Source organism: Sus scrofa, chromosome 7 (assembly GCF_000003025.6).
Source record: "Sus scrofa isolate TJ Tabasco breed Duroc chromosome 7, Sscrofa11.1, whole genome shotgun sequence".
NCBI lineage: Eukaryota > Metazoa > Chordata > Mammalia > Artiodactyla > Suidae > Sus > Sus scrofa.
Window position 1 is genome coordinate 110350073 of NC_010449.5, and position 21535 is coordinate 110371607.

The window sequence follows — 21535 nt, forward strand, 5'->3', positions numbered from 1 at the left end:
ATGTGTCTTTTTCAAGGAACGTTTGGTCTGGATATATGCCCAAGAGTGGGATTGCTGGATCATATGATAGTTCTATGTATAGTTTTCTAAGGTACCTCCATACTGTTTTCCATAGTGGTTATACCAACTTACATTCCCACCAACAGAGCAGGAGGGTTCCCTTTTCTCCACACCCCCTCTAGCATTTGTTATTTGTGGACTTATTAATGATGGCCATTCTGACTGGTGTGAGGTGGTATCTTGTGGTAGTTTTGATTTGCATTTCTCTAATAATCAGTGATGTTGAGTATTTTTTTCATGTGCTCTTTAGCCATCTGTATATCTTCTTTGGAGAAATGTCTGTTCAGGTCTTTTGCCCCTTTTTCCATTGGGTTGTCGGCTTCTTTGTTGTTGAGTTGTATAAATTGTTTGTATATTTTAGAGATTGAGGCCTTGTCAGTTGCATCATTTGAAACTGTTTTCTCCTATTCTGTAAGTTGTCTTTTTGGTTTCTTTTTATGGTTTCCTTTGCTGTGCAAAAGCTTGTCAGTTTGATTAGGTCCCATTGGTTTATTTATTTATTTGTTTATTTTATTACTCAATAAATTTATTACATTTGTAGTTGTACAATGATTATCACAATCTAATTTTATAGGATTTCCATCCCACAACCCCAGCGTATCTCCCCACCCCCCGAACCGTCTCCTTTGGAAACCATAAGTTTTTCAGTCTGTGAGTCAGTATCTGTTCTGCAAAGAAGTTCATTCTGTCCTTTTTTCAGATTCCACATGTCAGTGAAAGCTTTTTTTTTTTTTTTTTTTTTTTTTTTGTCTTTTTGTCTTTTTGCCATTTCTTGGACTGCTCCTGCAGCATGTGGAGGTTCCCAGGCTAGGGGTTGAATCGGAGCCATAGCAGCTGGCCTGCGCCACAGCCACAGCAACACGGTATCCGAGCCGCATCTGCAACCTACACCACAGCTTACAGTAACGCCAGAAACTTAAACCACTGAGCAAGGTCAGGAATCGAACCCGCAACCTGATGATTCCTAGTCAGATTCGTTAACCACTGTGCCACGACGGGAACGCCCAGTGAAAGCATTTGATGTTGGTATCTCATTGTATGGCTGACTTCACTTAGCATAATTTCTAGGTCCATCCATGTTGCAAAAAATGCCGGTATTCTGTTCCTTTTAATGGCTGAGTAATACTCCATTGTGTGTGTGTGTGTGTGTGTGTGTGTGTGTGTGTGTGTGTGTACACACCACATCTTCTTGATCCACTCCTCTGTCAATGGACATTTAGGTTGTTTCCATGTCTTGGCTATTGTGAATAATGCTGCAATGAACACTGAAGTACATATATCTTTGCGAGTCATGGTTTTCTCTGGATGGATGCCCAGGAGTGGGATTGCTGGATCAAAGAGTAGTTCTATTTTTATTTTTCTGAGGCATCTCCACACTGTTTTCCACAGTGGTTGCACCAATTTACAATCCCGCCAACAGTAGAATAGGGTTCCTTTTTCTCCACACCCTCTCCAGCACTTATTGTTTGTAGACTTTTGGATGATGGCCATTCTGGCTGGTGTAAGGTGGTACCTCATGGTGGTTTTGATTTGCATTTCTCTAATCATGAGGGATGCTGAACATCTTTTCATGTGTTTTTTCGCCATCTGTATGTCTTCTTTGGAGAACTGTCTCTTTAGATCTTCTGCCCATTTTTTGATGGGGTTGTTTGTTTTTTTGGTATTGAATGGTAGGAGGTGTTTATAAATTTTGGAGATTAATCCCTTGTCGGTCGATTCATTTGCAAAGATTTTCTCCCATTCTGTGGGTTGTCTTTATGTTTTGTTTAGGGTTTCCTTTGCTGTGCAGAAACTTTTAAGTTTAATCAGGTCCCATTTGTTTATTTTTGTTTTTACTGTCATTACTCTAAGAGGTGGCACCACTCTGAGAAGATGTTGCTGTCGTTTATGTCAGAGAGTGGCCTATGTTTTCCTCCAAGTGTTTTATAGTGTCTGGTCTTATATCTAGGTCTTTAATCCATTTGGAGTTTATTTTTGTGTATGGTGTTAGGGAGTGTTCTGATTTCATTCTTTTCCATGTGGCTGTCCAGTTTTCCTGGCACCATTTATTGAACAAGCTGTCTTTTCTCCCATTGGTTTATTTTTGCTTTTATTTCTCTTGCTTTGTGAGACTGACCTGAGAAAACATTTGTAAGGTTGATGTCAGAGAATGTTTTGCCTATGTTTTCATCCAGGGGTTTGATGGTATCTTGTCTTATATTTAAGTCTTTAAGCCATTTTTTTTAGTTTATTTCTGTGCATGGTGTGAGAGTGTGTTCTAGTTTCATTGATTTGCGTGCAGCTTATTTATGACAGTTTTTGAAGGTACTAGTTCTCATTTTCTTAGTCCCATTCTGTCCAGCTGAAATCTAGCTACCATTCAAAAAAAAGGGAAAGAGTTCCTGTTGTGGCTCAGCAGTTAAGGAACCCAACTAGGATCCATGAGTTTGCGGATTCAATCCCTGGTCTCACTCAGTGAGATGTGGTATAGGTCGCAGACGCAGCTCGGATCCCAAGTTGCTGTGGCTGTGGTGTAGGCTGGCAGCTGTAGCTCTGATTGGACTCCTAGCCTGGGAACCTCCATATGCCATGGGTGCAGCCCTAAAAAAAAAAAAAAAAGAAAGAGAAGCTTATGTAATCCAAATCATATCTGCTTCCTGAGAAGAGCTGAGAATTATATCAAAATTACACATTTTATAGGAATAGATGCATTTCATCTCTCGTTTTTTATTTTCTAGGTAGTAAAGCTCATTATCACAGTGTTTACATTTTGAAGGTTTAACAATCATTTCTTTTAAAATATTACAGCTTTAAATCTGATTTTGAAACCAATGAGATTAAGAACTTCACAGATTCAGAAATGAACATAAAGCAGGTAATAAAAATGACATGTCTGTGTGTTCCACATTAGAATTACAGTTGCTTTAATTTAATAGAATATGTGTAACTATTTAGATTGTGAAAAATAATCTCTTGATGATACGTCTTGCATGTGATATAGCCGATATACAGAAGTATTGCCTATTTGCAAATGGTTATAGCTCTTTGTGAGTGACTAGCTGTATCCTGCCCAATCTGGGAAGTCATTTTGTTGTTAACATCTTTTCTAGATGGCTGGTTGGCTACTTGGATAGGTGGGTGCATGGATAAAATAACTTAAATGTTCTTTTCAAAGATGCAGACTTAGATCACTAAAGGAGCTAGAAGAGTTGTGCAGAAGTTATTTTAGTTTCTATGCCTGTATTTTTTTTAAAGAATTGCCATTGATTATATTATTAGAAATTATACATTTTATAAGAATAGATGGATATAATTCTTCTGTGCTTGCTTTTACACTTTACTAGACCATAAAGATCTTTTTCAGTGTTCGTATTTTGAATGTTTGGCAATCATTTCTTTTAAAACATTACAGTTTTGAAGTTCCCACTGTGGCATCGTAGGTTGAGAATCCCAACTGCAGCAGCTCGGGCTTCTGTGGAGGCACAAGGTCGATCCTCAGCCTGGCACAGTGGGTTAAAGGATCCTGTGTTGTGCTGCATCTGCAGCTTGGATTCAAACCCTGGCCCAAGAAGTTCAATATGCCACAGGTGCAGCCATAAAAGAAAATATTATAGTTTCAGGTCTGACTTTGAGATAACCTGATTATTTTTATTTGGGGAGTATTAATCATACACTTGCATCCTAATTTAAATTTATTGTTTGTGAAAAAGGTTTGTCTATTAAAATATCAAACAGAATCAAAGATAGAAGAATAAAACATAAGCACACTCAGCTTCCCTCTTCCCTTCTGAAAATGAGTAGAGGTTTCCATCTCAGCCATTAATAGCTGTTTGACATAAAGTTCTGCTATTTAAGGCCCAAGGACAAATCAGTTCCTCTGAGAGCTCAGTTTCCACATCTGGAAAAACTGTACTTAATGTGCAAGATCATTGGAAAGAAAAAAATGTTGTCAAAGTCAAGTACCTAAATCAACCCAAGCTTAATAAATGATAGCTATGACTAACTTGAGATTTAGGAAGGGGGTTAGTTCTGTGGATAACTAAATAAGCTAAAGCAGACACCTGTTTTTGTGACATTGTGCTCCGAATGTTCAATTAGAAACATGTAGGAAGACTTTGATATGTCCACATATTCCCAAATCAGTACCACCAGCAGTCTGCTTGAGGAAGATAGTAAGAGCATTAGCTGCAGTAAGTAGACTAGCATTTTAACAGCACTTTTAAAGTCGTAAAGCACTGCACCTAAATTAGCATTATAAAGATTAAATCCAATAATGCAAGTAAATGCTTGGCTCAGCATGTGGCCCCTAGAAAGGGTTCTGTAATAGTAAGCTGCTTTTATTTTTGTTTGTTAATATTATTGTTCATACAGTTTCGGAGTTCCCAGAGCTACCACTACTTCTACATATTTGAAAGGTTGGCATTTGAAACAGCTGAGCTATTGGAGTTACTAAATAATAGGATATTTTCTCTCAAGTTTACTTAAAACTTGCAAATATGCATCATTTTCTCTTACTTGTAATTAAATGTCACTTAAATATTATTCATTAAAATATAAGAAATTATTTTATGTTACTTTAAATAAATTTAAGAAAAAGGTCTTGATGGTATGAAAAATGTGCTCTAAAGCATCCTTTGTCATAATACACATCAGCATTTTTATCTACGGAGTATCTCTACTGTCTCTCAACTATTTTTGGAAGTTTACTGTTTTGCCTTATTTCTGCTTTCGTGATATGCTTTTGAAAGAAAAATACAGATGTATTCTTCTCATTGCATCCCAGGCATCTAGTTGTATGACATGATACCAAAGAAACATTAACCCCTTTACCTTTACAGGGGCGCGAACTGCCCTGGGACGAGACTAAAGATGGCGCTCTTCAGTGTTCCTCAGCAAGGTAGCTGGTTCTGTTTCTCTGTGCAGCGACATACAGACTTTGCAGCAGAAGTCCTATTTTAACCACATGTGCTCTAATCTGTTGCGGTGTTAGTTCGGTAGCCCCCTTAGTTAGAGGGAAATTATGTAAAGTAAGGAGTCAATGAAAGTTTATGAATTCATTTTGCTAATTCATTAATAAAGGGAAAAGGGATGCTGGCCTGTATTAAATACCATCACTCTTCACATGAGGAAGGATTTTCCCCAAGAGAAATCCTCCAGCAGTGACGCTCACTGGTTTACATGGCATAGATGGTACTGAAGAACCTTATTACCACGTGAGGATTCAACATGTATGATTCTGAACATTCATCATGTGCTAGTGCTTTACCCATCCGTGCTTTGTAGAGGAGGCACTATTTTTTTTAATGACTCACCATGTTTAGTAATTGTGGAATACTGTGCCTAAATAAAAATGGTAGGTTAGCAGGTAGTATAAAACCTAAAACATGTCTTTGATAGCTTCAGCTGTCAGATGCATTTCAGTGTTAGAATTTGGATATGTGATGGAGGTGGAAGGAAAAAAAGGATTAAAAAGGGCAAGAATGAGGCATCCTATAGCGGATAGAAAGGCAAGCACACACAGTCCTGGCAAGCCTTTGGGGGATGGGGGGTGGCTATTGCTAACTTCTCTCTTGAAATTCATGATACTTTAGTACTTATAACTTAAAATTATTCAGCCAGTTAAGCCAGTGTGCAGTGAATATAAAGAAGGACCTAGAGAAAGAGATCTTTATCTTTCCTAGTAGCTTCTTTTTTTTTTTTTTTGTCTTTTCTAGGGCCGCTCCTGCGGCATATGGAGATTCCCAGGCTAGGGGTCTAATCGGAGCTGTAGCCACCGGCCTACGCCAGAGCCACAACAATGTGGGATCCAAGCCACATCTGCAACCTACACCACAGCGCATGGCAACGCCAGATCCTTCACGCACTGAGCAAGGCCAGGGATCGAACCCGCAACCTCGTGGTTCTTAGTCAGATTCATTAACCACTGAGCCACGACGGGAACTCCTTTCCTAGTAGCTTCTATGTAAAAGAAGTAAAATATTATCATTAAATATACCAGAATAGAAAGCTTGGAGTTTACTAATGATATAACTGAATAGTAACAAAAATTTATAATGACCAGATTAAAATTTCTTTCCATATGGAAATATGTTTTTTGTTTTGTTTTGTTTTGCTTTTTAGGGCCCCAGTTGCGACATATGGAAGTTCCCAGGCCAGGGGTCTAATGGGAGCTACAGCTGCCATAGCAGTGTAGCCTACACCACAGCCATAGCAATGCCAGATCCAAGCCATGTCTGCAACCTACACCACAGCTCATGGCAACGCCATATCCTTATCCCACTGAGTGAGGCCAGGGATTGAACCTCATGGCTCCTAGTCAGATTCGTTCCCACTGTGCCACCATGGGAACTCCCTGGAAATACATTTCCAACATCATTTATGTTTAGCCTTAGTCAAGTTAATAATCATTTATACAAAGTAAGTTTCATAGTACAGTTTTCTTTTGGGGGGAGTGGGGAGGAGCCGTGGCATGCAGAAATTCCTGGACCAGGGATCAAATCCATGATATGGCAGTGACCTGAGCCACAGCAGTGAGAATGCCATATCCTTAACTGCTAGGCCAGCAGGGAGCTCCTCATAGTACAGTGTTTAAAAGAATTGTCATTTTGTAATTACAAGCCTGGTTTTATTTATTTATTTATTTTTGTCTTTTTGCCTTTTCTAGGCCGCTCCCTTGGCATATGGAGGTTCCCAGGCTAGGGGTCTAATCGGAACTGTAGCCACCATCCTACGCCAGAGCCACAGAAACACCAGATCCGAGCCGCGTCTGCGACCCACACCACAGCTCACAGCAACGCCGAATCCTTAACCTACTGAGCAAGGCCAGGGATCGAACCTGAAACCTCATAGTTCTAGTTGGATTCATTAACCTCCCAAGCCTGGTTTTAAAATCGCTCTTTGCTACCTGCTAACATGTGACCTTGGCGAGTTACTTAGGCTTTCTGGCCCTTAGTGAGTTGTTTAGTAAGTCAGAAAAATAACATCTACCCAGTATACCTGACAGGGTTATTCTGAAGATTAGATTAGATGATGAATGAAGATGCTTTAAAATTCTGAAACATATGATTGCTAACATAATATTCTTGAATGCTTACTGTATGCCAATCAGTTTTGCTCACATATTCCAATTTTCTCTTTCCAGGGCAGTATGTCAATATTCTCTGCATCCTCCTTCAGAGAGAAAGATCTATTCTGAGTAAGATCTTTTTGACCTCTTCATTTTGCTTAGTGGAAGTCAAGAATTAAGAATCACACAAATAAGTCAGGATTGAACACTGATCCTTCTTTATAGCCAACTTTGCGGTTCGGTCATGTAATACACACTAAATTTGAAAGAATGACCAGAATTTTCTGAAATAATTATTAATCACTTCATTTTTTTGTCAGTGGAAGTTTATCCCAAAGTTAATGATACTTGCTGTTTTTTATAATTAGTACTTATAAATTTTTATATAAATAAGACTAATAAAGATGTTTTAGGAGTTCTCGTGGTGGCTCAATGGTTAATGAATCTGACTAGGAACCATGAGGTTCGGGTTCGATCCCTGCTGTTGCTCAGTGGGTTAAGGATCTGGCGTTGCAAATGCGGCTCAGATCCCACGTTGCTGTGGCTCTGGCGTAGGCTTGGCAGCTACAGCTCCGATTAGACCCCTAGCCAGGGAACCTCCATATGCCGCAGGTGCAGCCCTAGAAAAGGCAAGAAGACAAAAAAAAAAAAAAGATGTTTTAGAGAAATGAAGGCTTTGGGTAGCTCAGGATACCTTTCTTAGAGGTTTCTAACCTCACCAGTTTTTTGCAGATATTATACTCTTCTAGGTTTTAATATTGTTTAAGCTGTATTTTTTTTTCCAGGAAAAATAATCTATTTGTATAGAGTTTTATTTATTCTCAAAACTTTGTGCCTCTGAATCAGTTTGAAGGCATAATTTTTATGCAGAATTTTAATCTTCTATTTGATTTGCAAATTCACTTTTCCCTTTATATTTACCTATTCAGTAATTGGTTACTTGCTGTTGACATTTTCTATCAATTTACTGATTTTTAGCTAATTAGAATCAAACTTAGGTTAGTATCCTAATCCTGTAATCGCTACTAAAATATAGTTAACTTGTAAGATAGGATAACAAAGAAATATGTCCAAGTAATTAAAAATTATCAATATATTTATATACACAAATGTTTTTCCTTATCTCCAAATCCTTTGGGGAAAAAAAATTTTTCTGCTCAATAAATTTCTCAACGTAAGAGCAAGAGAGGATTTCATGGTTGAGGTTGCTGCTTCTCCAGATGACTTTCCTCTTGCCCTTCCTGCAAGAGCCAGGCAAAAGACAAAAAAAAAAAAAAAAAAAAAAGGAGTTCCCGTCGTGGCGCAGTGGTTAACGAATCCGACTAGGAACCATGAGGTTGCGGGTTCAGTCCCTGCCCTCGCTCAGTGGGTTAACGATCCGGCGTTGCCGTGAGCTGTGGTGTAGGTTGCAGACGCGGCTCGGATCCCGCGTTGCTGTGGCTCTGGCGTACGCCGGTGGCTACAGCTCCGATTCAACCCCTAGCCTGGGAACCTCCATATGCCGCGGGAGCGGCCCAAGAAATAGCAACAACAACAAAAGACAAAAAAAAAAAAAAAAAAAAAGAGCCAGGCAGACAGGCTCACACCTCTGTGGCTGGACATGGTCAACAGCCAGAGGACATTTAAAATGCTGGTCAGGAACACCTGTCACACTTAGTTGTCCTCTTGCCCCTGGTTGCTTCCTGCTTTGTTTAATCCCTGCTTATTTTGTACTGCCTGATGAATGTTGCAGACGTCTATGAAGTTTTATTCTAAGGGAATATTTTCTCATCTTTAATATATATCCTTGCATAATTTGAGAAGGTAGGTACCCATTTATTATATTTTTTAATAATATGAGATAGAATTACATTTGTAATAGTATAGCTATTTCTAATTAGGTGCTTATGTTTCCTATAGTTTTCAGAGTAAGTAAGCAGTAATATTTACTCTGTGTACTGTTTTGCTTTCACAGTGAAGAAGAACTGTTGTATCTGAGTTTCATTGAAGATGTCACAGATGAAATTTTGAAACTTGGTTTATTTTCAAACAGGTTGGGTTTTTTAATTGTATTATGGTGGTCGAACAGTACATTAAATACTCTTCACTTGATGTTAATTTTTAAATTATTTTCACATATTAGGAAATGAAAATTATGTTGCTTTTGGGGGGATCATGTTCTTATAATTGATAATATAATTGATGATAAAAAATGTTTAATTCATTCTAAGAAGAGTTCATAGTTTTGGGGAGTTACAGAAAAGAATAGAGATTTTATTAATTTAAATACTATTATATCTCGGAATTCCCGTTGTGGCTCAGTGGTATTGAACCTAACTAGTACCCGTGAGGATGGGAGTTCAATTCCCTGGCCTCACTCAGTGGGTTAAAGATCTGGTGCTGCCGTGAGCTGTGGTGAAGGTTGCAGACTGCTCAGATCCTAAACTTCTATGGCTGCGGTGTAGGTCGGCAGCTGCAGCTCTGATTTGACCCCTAGCCTTGGAACTTCCATATGCCACATGTGTAGCCTTAAAAAGAAAAATATGTACATACATACGTACTAATGTATCTCTTAGATACAGAAAACTGATTGATGACTGCCAGAGATGGGGCTGAAGGGTGGGCAGAATGGTTGAAGGGAGTCAGAAGGTACAGAACTTTCAGTTACAACATAAATCATGGGGATATAATGTACAGCATAATGACTACAGTTAATAATACCACATTGCATATTTGAGAGTTGCTAAGAGAATAGGTCTTAAAAGTTCTCATTACAAGAAAAAACATTTCTATAACCGTGTATATAACATGTTAACTAGACTTATTGTGGTGATCGTTTTGCGCTATATACAAATATCAAATCATTATGTTGTATGCCTGAAGCTAATATAATGTCGTATCAGTTACACATCAATTTCAAAAAAATCTATCACAAAGAAAAAGAAATGGTGTCCATATTTGAAAGAAAGAAGTAAAGCTCTTTCTTCACAGATGACATTATCATCCACGTAGAAATCCCATACAAAGAAACAAACCAAAAATACTATTATATCTCTTAGTATAAAATAGACTAATAAACTATGTTTTTGCTTCTTCTTTGCAAAGGCCCATCATCTCTTTTTACTATTTGAAACTGTCACAGGACCCCTTTATGTATAATACTACAGGCTTTCCTCCTCATGATGTAATAATATGTCAAGTGCCGATATTTCTAATAAATTATTTCTATTTCTAGATAAAGTTTTTTAAATTAAAGCAAGCATTTTCATAATTAGTATAAAAAGCTACACCAAAAAGACCTTAATTTTTTGACAATAATTCTATTTGCCTCTTTCATTTTAAAAATATGGTTAAGAAGTTCCCTGTGGCTCAGCAAGTTAAGGACCTGGCATTGTCACTGCCGTGGTTCAGGTCACTGCTGTGGCATGGGTTCAGTTCCTGGCTCAGGAACTTCCGCACGCCACAGGGGCAGCCCCCTCCCCCCGCCCCCACAGATGTGGTGAAGAATATTTGTGTAATGGATGTAGAGTTTTAGATTTGCAAGATGAAAAAGTACTGTTGATTCATTGTGAATGACTGAACTGTACCTTTTAAAACTGATACGGTAGATTTTGTTATGTGCTTTTTTACTACCGCAACAACAAAAACATTAAGATTTTCACAGTAAATCAAAAAATTAAGCAAAGGTTAGAAGCCAAAACAAAAGCAAAAAAAAAGTTGGCATGAAAAATATGTTTATGCTTCAAAAAACTCACATTTTTCTTTTACTTTATAAGACTGTATATTGCGTCTTTTTGCTTTTTAGGGCTGAACCTGCGGCACATGGACGTTCCCAGGCCAGGGGTCAGATCAGAGCTGCAGCTGCTGGCCTACACCACAGCCACAGATCCTGATGATGCACCAAGTGAGGCCAGAAATCGAACCCACATCCTCATGGATACTAGTCGGTCTTGCTACCACTGAGCCACAACGGGGAACTTCCTATTGTGGCACCTTTTTTTTTTTTTTTTTTTTTTTGGTCTTTTTAGGGCTACACCTGCAGCATATTGGATGTTCCCAGGCTAGGGGCTGAACTGCCAGCCTACATCACAGCCACAACAAAATACGGGATCCGAGCCACATCTGTGACCTACACTACAGCTCGTGGCAACACCAGATCCTTAACCCACTCAGCATGGCCAGGGATCGAACTGATGTCGTCACGGATGCCAGTTGGGTTCATTACTGCTGAGCCACAATGGTAACTCCAGTTGTGGCATTTTTTTAATAGTAGCACAAAAAAATGGAATCAACCTACATGTTGAATAGTAAAGGTTTGGTTGAATAAATTGTAGCATATTTATAACTAAGTTCTGTTCAGAGATTTAAAATGATATAGAGGTAACTTATTGAGACATAAAGGTGTTTAAGGGAGTTCCCGTCGTGGTTCAGTGGTTAACAAATCTGACTAGGAACCATGAGGTTTCGGTTCGATCCCTGGCTTTGCTCAGCGGGTTAAGGATCTGGCGTTGCTGTGAGTTGTGGTATAGCAGCTACAGCTACAGCTCTGATTAGACCCCTAGCCTGGGAACCTCCATATGCTGCCAGGTGCGGCCCTAGAAAAGACAAAAAGACCAAAAACAATAAGGTGTTTAAAATATATAGTTGGTTAGAAAAAATAATATAGGTATCAAAACTGTGTATTGTTTTAATGACAGTTTTGGTAAAGAAATATATATATATATATGCATAGAAAAATACCAAGAATAGTTGTTAAATATAGAACAGATTTCTTAGCTTTTTTAAAAAGTAGAAAATAATTCAGAACAACTAAATCTAAGATTGGTTCATGACTTCATTGATAATGACAGTAACAAGTGAGTTGTTTATCAAGAAATCTATTGAGGGAGTTCCTGTCGTGGCACAGTGGTTAACGAATCCAACTAGGAACCATGAGGTTGCGGGTTCAATCCCTGGCCTTGCTCAGTGGGTTAACGATCCGGTGTTGCCATGAGCTGTGGTGTAGGTTGTAGACGTGGCTTGGGTCCTGCATTGCTGTGGCTCTGGTGTAGGCCGGTGGCTACAGCTCCGATTAGACCCCTAGCCTGGGAACCTCCATATGCCGTGGTGTGGCCCTAGAAAAGGCAAAAAGAAACCAAAAAAAAAAAAAAAAAGCTATTGATACACTCCTGTGATAACACAGTGTAGGTGAAAAAAATCTGTCTGGACCCATGCACATCTGGGTTAAAAAATTCTCTTAATGACGTGTGACCTCGTTGGAGAGGAAACCATCATCTTAGAGATGTTGTTTTCTCACCTTTAAAATGAATTTTCTATTATCTTTTGTTCTCAATGTTGGTCATGACAGTAGGTATAATGATTATTATGTATCCAGCATAAATGTCTAACTCTTAATAAGTGCTTAATAAGTGATAACTTTAGGTTATTATGTGAATTTACCATCAGTGGGATTTTTTTCCAAGTATAATCTAAGAAGCATTTTAACTTAAGAGAATTTTCTGTAGTGTTTGCTTTTGGGGGTGGTGTGTATGTGAAAGAAAGAGAAAGGGAGGAAAAAAGACTTTTGATATTTGTATATGTGTGTGAGAGAGAAAAGAGCTTTTTGATGGGGGGTGCTTAAAATATTTTATTCACACAAATGTAAGTAGCATGCAATCTTTCAGAAATACTGGCATCTGCTATATATATTAGCTTCCAGATTGGAGGACTTGCCAGAATAGGGAAGGATTAGTGTTTCTTTTTGGAAAGAAAAAGGTAATCTAAATTTTCCAATCTTTCATAGTTTAGTTATTACATGGGGGCTCGGCTATATTTAGTTGATTTTCTGATTTCGAGACATTAACATTTTTATTTATCATTTGTAGGTTTTTAGAACGACTGTTTGAGAGACACATAAAACAAAATAAACATCATCTGGAGGAGGTTTGTCTTTCTTTGGAACTTCATTAGAAAGATTCTTATACGGAAAAAATTTTTCTACCATACTTTCAAACAGTTCGCTAAAAGCATGCACCTGCCCTTGCATTTTTTGTGTGTATGGGGTGGGGGGTGCAGACAGTGTGGGGAAGAAGTATTAATCCTGCTGAGATTAGCAGCACTGCAGACAAAGTAATTCAATTTGACTAACTAATTAACATAATTATTCTTGTCTTTTTCTTAATTCTAGGAAAAAATGCGCCACTTGTTGCATATCCTAAAGGTGGACTTAGGCTGCATATCCAAGGAGAACTCAGTAAAGCTAGATGATGTCAGTATGTTGCATTTACCTGATTTTGAAAAGGCTGAGGATTCAGACCAAAATGAATATAAAAATGAACAAGATTTAGCCATTCGACAGGAACGTCAACAATACCGCAAAGCTTTGGATATGTTGTTGTCTGTGCCAAAGGACGAAAACGAGGTAGTCTCTTCACCAAATGAATTTTTCCTGCCCATCTACAAATCAAAGTATTCAGAAGGAGTTATAATTCAACAGGTGAATGATGAAACAAATCTTGGAACTTCAATTTGGGATGAAAAAAATGCAGGTATGTTAGACAGTGTACTAGACCAGGAAACCTCTGTGAATGTCATCGAAGGTGACAGTGACACTGAAAAGGTTGAGACTTCAAATGAATTATGTTGTCTTAGCACAGCACTCTCTCCATCTGTTCAGTTATGCAGTATCAGTGGTGATAATCAGAACACTGAAGGACCAACTCTTAAAATCATGGAAATGAGCATTGAGGACTGATCTTTGGATGTTTGACTAATAAATATCCCAAATGGCCAGTAGTTCAATATTCCTTTTACTCTTTTTTTTTTTTACTTTTATATATTAAGATTTCTGTATTTGTTTTCTATACTGTCTAATAAATTACTATAAATTTAGCAGCTTAAAACAACACATACGTATTTATCTCAGTTTCTGCGGGTCAAGAGTCTAAGCACAGCTTAGACTGGTCTTCTGCTCTTGGTCTCTCACAGGCCTGCAACCCCAGTGCTGGGGCCGTGGTCTCATCTGGAGCCTGACTTGGAGTAGATTCTGCTTCCAGGCTCTTTGCAGGTTGTTGGCAGAATTTCTCTCCTTGTAGTCAGAGATTTGAGGGCTTTAGTTTCCTGGCTGCCCTCAGCAACTCCAGGCTGCCCACCATTCCCTGCCACTTGTCCCTGTCCATAGACAGCTAACAGCACGTCAAACAGAAAAATGAGAGAGATTCTGCTAGCAAGAAGGAGTCTCATAAAACAACATAATCATACTGTGAACACAGGATTGACTTCCATCACCTTTGCCATATTCTTTTAGTTAAAAGCAAGTGACAGGTCCTGCCCACACTTAAAAGGTAGGACACAAGGGTGTGAATGCTAGAAAGTAAGAATCACTCGGGCCTCCTTAGGATCTGTCGGCCACAATTTCTGAAATTGCTCATTAGGGGAACATATTTTACGTAGACCTAAGTGATTCTGTAAGCAATGGGAAATGGTCTATCATCTGGAGTGAATCTTGAAACATTAAGCCTGTCTATAGATCTTTAATTCTTTCTTCTCACTTTCCTGCAGTATCTAAAGCCTCACAACCAGTGAGCTAGGATGACCTGTCAGCTCTCTGAAAAATCATCCCTTCTTGTGAGGGTAAACGTTCTACCAGACTTAGTCTGCTACCCTCCCCTGGCCCTTGCAGTGCATGAACGGGATCCTTACCACTCAGATATGTCTCAGAAGACTCATCTCTGCTTATCCTTTCAGCTATTCACAATAATGTAACTAAATATTTGAGATCCGGTCTTACAGTTTCATGTTTAGGCACCATGGAGAGTAAAAGATTGAACAGAATAATGATGGTAACCCAAACGGTATTCCTGCAGCATATGGAGTTTCCCAGGTCAGGGACTGAATCCGAGCCACGGCTGCAACATGCACCACAGCTGCAGCAATGCCAGATCCTTAACCCACTGAGCCAGGCCGGAGATCGAACCTGCACCTCCACAGCAACCCAAGAAGCTGCAGTCGGATCCTTAACCCTCTCTGTGCCACAGCAGGAACTCCTCCAAGTATCCCTTTTTTTTTTCCTTTTTATGGCCACACCTGTGGCATATGCAGTTTCCTGAGCTAAGGGTTGAATTAGAGCTGCAGCTGCCAGCCTGTGCCACAGCCACAGCAATACCAGAGCTGAGCCACACCTACGAACTACACTGCAGCCTGTGACAACGCCCTATCCTTAACCCACTGAGCAAGGCCAGGGATCAAACCAGCATTCTCACAGACACTGTATCAGGTTCTTAACCTGCTGAGCCACAAGGGGAACTACGTAAGTATCCCATTCTTTAACTCAGGCTTTTATCATGCTTTGCCCACATAAAAGTTTCCCCGCAGGTAGTAATGTCACTGACAGACTTAGAGGTGATTTCTGGTGGTAGAAAGATGACAGGTTCAACTTACTCATGGGAAGCTGACCATCACCGCTGTGTTCAGGATTCAGGGAAAACCTGCAAAGAATCAGATGGTAGGGCTGGGTACCCAGTCCACTTCATACCCAATGTCGTATGCCCCAAGTGATCCCGCTGCAGCCTTTCCTGAATTCCACCTACCCTCAGCTCTCACCTCTGGGAGTTTTACCTTACTCCCTAAACACCTCCCTTCCCTATCCTGTAACCCTCTTCAACTGCCTAAAATATCCTAACATTATTCTTGGCCCCCAGCCTAGGTCTCCCCATCAGTCATCCTTCACCCTTCTATTTATTTGCTTCTTGGACTCCATTCTTCTTTTAGCACCCGGGGCTCCTTTCTTCAGTCTCACCCTCACTCTTGCACAAACCCCTCACCCCATTATCCATGTAAGTACCCCAGACTCACTGCCCTGGTTCACATTTTCCGCCTCTTGCAGAAGCTGCCATCTTGCTTAAGGCCTTCTCAGTGACCACCTTTGTGCTGCTGCTCCAGCCCCTGGGCCCAGATCTAGACCACTTCTACCTGCCCTGCTTTGGCATGTCCAGTCTGCTCTACCCTCCAGCTCTGGGTACAGCTTTTTGTCTCTGGGGCCATGACCCCATCCTAACATACACCTGTTGGGGTATTTTGTTATCCTCAGGTTTCCCTGTAAAATTTAAACAGAGGAATGATTTAAAGAAATAGTAAATATGACTTAATGTTATTTAATATTACTTAATGTTATTTAATATTAAATAATGTTCTTGGATAGCAAAAGTTGTATAAAGGAGGAAGTGAATGCTAAGTTTGGGAAACTGGCTTAGACTCGAAGCAGCATGTTAATTTATGTCTTTCCTTCTCCTTCCTCCCACAGCCCATTCTCAACTCTGATTTGTAGAGTCATGATGAGTGAGCCTTTTGAGCCAAATTGCTAGGGTTTGAGCCTTATGAGCTGCGACTTGAAGCTGGTTACTGTGCCTCCTTGTGCTTTCTCATTTATTGAATGGGAGTAGTTACAGAGCCTTCATAGCAGGGCTGTAAGAAATTAAATAGGCTGTATGAAAAAGACAGGCTGCTATTTTAAAAACAGACCATGTCACTCCCTTCTTTAAAAAAAAAAAAAAATTAACACTTTTGAGAGTTTCCTCTTGCTAACAAGAAAAAAATTCAGGCCCCTTTGCATTTTTTATAAAGTCATGTTTTCCTTCCCAGTTCACCTCTTGCCATGCTCTCCCAAGCATCCTAAGTGTCTTTATCGTATCTAATTGCTTGTTCCCTAAACATTCAGAAGTCCATCCTTTCTATGCTTTTGCACTTACTATCCGTCTGCTCCAAATATCATCTCCCCTCTGCCGACCTGTTGAATGAAACACTGAAACCTGGAGTGATTGTCCCAATGTATGTCCCACCAGTTCTGGGGGAGATCTCATATATCTACCATGTGAATTACAATATTGTTTGTGAACCAGCTGATCTCTTGTCAAGGTTATGGGCTTCTCAAGAGAAAGGGCTTGTTTCTCTTTGGATCCCCAGGTCATTGCTTGAGATAGTTTAACCTGGGCAAGACAAATCCAGACAAAATTTAGTGAAAACAGGACAGATATTTCCTCCTCTCTTTACGCTCAAAGTGCAAATTCCCCATATAGAAAGGGCAAGGTAGCAAACTGCTAAATTTAATGGCACTTTCCTCACTTGCTCACATTTCAAATGGTTTAAAATATAAATTAGCATCTTCCTTAGAAGCCTTAAATACTCAACATTTTTCCCAGCGAAGCCAGTCAGAAAAGATCAGAGAAGCTTTTTTGAGGCAAGATGACAGTTTGCCAAGTGGATTAATTAGCTGTGTGGTCACCGATGAATTGATTTATCCTGTGCCTTTGTTTAAAAGAGTTTGGATTAGATGATCCAAAGACTTTTCCTAATTTTAATATGCCAAAGTTAGTCTTAGCTTAGTTCTTTAGAAATTATAAATGAAATAATTTACATCTATAAATGGAAACCCCTCTTCACCCTCCATGTGCTAAGTATAGCCCTGGAAAGCAATCTGCTAAATTGATTCACATTTTAGTGATAAAAGATGCCACCTAGAAAGTTACTTTCCCCAGATCTTTTAAAAGGAGCAGATGTAGCCAATAATGGCATATCCCAAAAGAACAAATCCATATGTTTAATTCCAAGGCTAGGAAGAAGATGCTTTTTTGAATTGGGTAAAGAAAGTTTTGCTCAAAAGCCAACCTTATTGTCTTGAGAAGTGTCCTGCATTAACATTCAAGTTTTAAAGCAAAAACCCCAACCAGTCCTGGATGCGAGGGTTCCATGCTCACCTTCCAAGTTCTTAAAACAAGTGAGTCGAGATAGGCCAAGATGGTGGAGTAGAAAGATCCTGAGCTCACCTTCTCTCATGGGCACACCAAAATTACAACTATTTACAGAACAATCATGAAAAATACCAGCACCTACAAGAAACAATCCTCTACAACTAAAGATATAAAGAGGTGAGTAGGAAGGGCAGAGTTGTGATACAGTCAAGTTCCATACCCCTGGGCAGGCAACCCACAAATGGGAGAATAATTACAATTGCAGCGTTTCCCCTCAAAGAGCAAGGGGTCTGAGCTCCACATCAGGCTTCCCCGTTGCTGCATCGGGAAGATGGGTCCCCCGAACATTTGCCTTCATTGGGGCTTCTTTCGGGAATCCTAGAGGGATAGGGGAAACAGAGGCCCCTCTCTTAAAATCATAAAGACCAGAGCAGACATAAATGAAATAGAGACTAAAAAAAATGACAGAAAAGATCAATGAAACTAAAAGCCGGTTCTTTGAAAAGACAAAAGAGAACCCAATCAATAAATCAAAAATGAACAAGAATTACAACCAACACCAGAGAAATACAAAGGATCATAAGAGATTACTACAAACAAGTTTATGCCAATAAAACAGACGACCTAGAAGAAATTTATCGAATTCCAAGAAATATGCAATCCCCCAAGACTGAACCAAGAATAAATGGAAAATTTGAACAGACCAATTAGCAGTATAAAATTGAATCAGTAATAAAAATAACTCCCAACAAACAAACCAGGACCAGGTGGCTTGACAGGTAAATTCTACCAGAGTTAACACCTCTCCTTCTCAAACTATTCCCCCAAATTGCAGAGAACTTAATGCTTCTGAACTCATTCTATGAGGCCAGGTAGCACAACTACCTGATACCACAACAGACAAAAATAATCACAGACACACACACACACCCCCCAATTTCACTGGTGAGCATAGATGCAAAAATCCTCACGAAATATTAGCAAATGACCTGATTAAAAAATGGGCAGAAAACCTGAACAGACATTTCTCCAAAGAACACATACAGATTGCCAACAGGCACACAAAAGGATACTCGACGTCATTAATTGTCAGAGAAATACAAACTCAAACCACAATGAGCTGTTACCTCACATCTGTCAGAATGGTATCATCAAAAAGATCATAGGAGTGGAGTTCCCGTCATGGCGCAGTGGTTAACGAATCCAACTAGGAACCATGAGGTTGCAGGTTTGATCCCTGCCCTTGCTCAGTGGGTTAAGGATCCAGCATTGCTGTGAGCTGTGGTGTAGGTTGCAGATGCAGCTCAGATCCCTCGTTGCTGAGGCCCTGGCATAGGCTGGCGGCTACAGGTCTGATTCAACCCCTAGCCTGGGAACCTCCATATGCCACGGGAGCGGCCCAAGATATGACAAAAAGACAAAACAAAAATAAACACACAAATAACAAATGCTGGCGAGAATGTGGAAGAAAAGGGAATCCTTGTACACTGTTGATAAGAACATAAACTAGTACAGTCATTGTGAAAAAGGGCACAGTTTCCTCAAAAAAATTAATATAGAACTACCATATGACCCAGCAACTCCAATGCTGGCTATATATCCAAAGAAAATGAAAACACTAATTTGAAAGGATACGTGCACCCCAGTGTCCATGGCAGCATTATTTACAATAACCAAGATATGGAAGCAACCTAAGTGTCCATCAACAGGAATGAACAAAGATGTGTATATCTTGTACATGTGTATATGTGTGTGACACACACACACTGCTCAGCCAACAACTTGGAGGGTTTTAGGCTTGGTGACATAAATCAGAGAAAGACCAATACTGTATAATATCACTTATATGTGGAATCTAAAATAATACAACAAACTAGTGAATATAACAACGACAAAAAAAAAAAAAAAAAACCAGACAAGACAGGTGCAGGGGATTGAGAGGTACAAACAACTATGTAAAATAGATAAGTAACAGGGATACATTGTACAGCATGGAGAAAAGAACCAATATTTTCTAATAACTACAAATGGAGTGTAACCTTTAAAAATTGTGAATCACTATGCTGTAACACCTAAAACATATCAATATTGTAAGTCAACTATATCTCAATTTTAAAAAATTAAAATGAAATAAAAATGTAAAAACAGGTGAGCTGACCATTGTTTTTCCTGCAAAGAAGAATATACTCTTTTGGAGTTCCCATCGTGGCACAGTGGCTAATGAATCTGACTAGGAACCATGAGGATGCAGGTTCAATCCCTGGCCTTGCTCAGTGGGTTAAGGATCTGGCGTTGCCATGATCTGTGGTGTAGGTTGCAGACACGGCTCGGATCCTGCATTGCTGTGGCTGTGGTGTAGGCCGGCGGCTACAGCTCTGATTCAACTCCTAGCCTTGCAACTTCCATATGCCACAGACGCAACCCTAAAAAGACCAAAAAAAAAAAAAAAAAAAAAAAAAAATTGTAAACATTAAGAAAAAGTTCCTAAATAAACTTTAGTGCCTATTAATTGCAGCTTGGCTATGTAATGAATCCCAAATTGTGGTCTATATTGAACACCTATGACCTCTTAATTACTAAAGCATTGGTTCTCTCACTTTAAGGCACATCAGAATCATTTGGAGAACTTGTTAAGCAATTTCTGGGCTCCATAGCCATACCTTCTGATTAGAAGTTTTCAGATCTGGGATGTGCTTCAAGAATTTGCATTTTGAAGTTCCCATCGTGGCTCAGTGGTTAACGAATCCGACTAGGAACCATGAGGTTGCAGGTTCGATCCCTGGCCTTGCTCAGTGGGTTGAGGTGTTGCTGTGAGCTATGGTATAGGCCGCAGACACAGCTCGGATCCCATGTTGCTGTGGCTGTGACATAGGCCAGCAGCTACAGCTCCAATTGGACCCCTAGCCCGGGAACCTCCATGTGCCGTGGGCGCGGCCCTAGAAAAAGACAAAATAATTTGCATTTTAACAAGTTTCCAATGTTGTTGCTGATCCAGAAACAACCCCACTAATAAATGAAGTGGATGTTCAACTAATAACAATAGCTTCCACCACAGGGATGATACTGTGAGGAGCTCTGCCAACCTGCTGGGAAGAACATAAATATTTATTCTGCGCATGTGTTAATTGTTCCACAAGTGTTCTAATTAATGAAGCTGGCTATTTTGACAAAATGTATTCTAACTCGTGATTGATTACGGGGGAGATGTGTGATGACAGACTGGCAACCACTAAAGGAAACATCTCTTGTCTGCAACATAAAATAACTCATTGGGGAAACAGGACTAATTTTATGCCTCTTTGCAATAAGATCTAAAATGAAAAAAAAAAATAGAGGCAAACAGCTTTAATTGCACTATTGTACTCACACAAATCACATCTTGCTTTGATGTTTATTTTTATGGCAAAAATAGACCAATATATTCATTTCAAGTACATTACATTCAAACTTTTTTGCCCATTGAATGTACACACTTTTACAAACCAATGACAATTTAGAAGACTTAAGTTCTTCTGATTATATATATATTTTTTTGCATTACTGATCAGACAGTAGCACATAAAGTTGCTTTTAAAACTAGAAAATAAACTAGCTAGACAACTATATATACTACCTAATTTCAAAAGGTAGAATTCCCAGTGCATTGCTTGAATTAGAGGGCAACTTTCCAAGAAAATGTACTTCATAAAAATTTTCTCCAAATTTTTGTTGTTAGGACTATTAAAAT

The 21535-nt window shown here is 39.3% G+C and overlaps 1 protein-coding gene across 5 annotated transcripts in view; it reads left to right on the plus strand.

The window, feature by feature from the left end:
- SPATA7 (spermatogenesis associated 7) overlaps positions 1-18298 on the plus strand; it is a 58957-nt gene extending 40659 nt beyond the window's left edge. For 2 of the 5 annotated variants that reach the window (XM_013978348.2, XM_013978349.2), the window contains exons 6-11: positions 2848-2914; positions 4878-4936; positions 7181-7234; positions 9060-9137; positions 12949-13006; positions 13251-18298. In XM_013978348.2, coding sequence (XP_013833802.1) covers positions 2848-2914; positions 4878-4936; positions 7181-7234; positions 9060-9137; positions 12949-13006; positions 13251-13817 — 883 coding nt within the window. In that variant the 3' untranslated portion in view covers positions 13818-18298. 5 annotated transcript variants of the gene reach the window in all.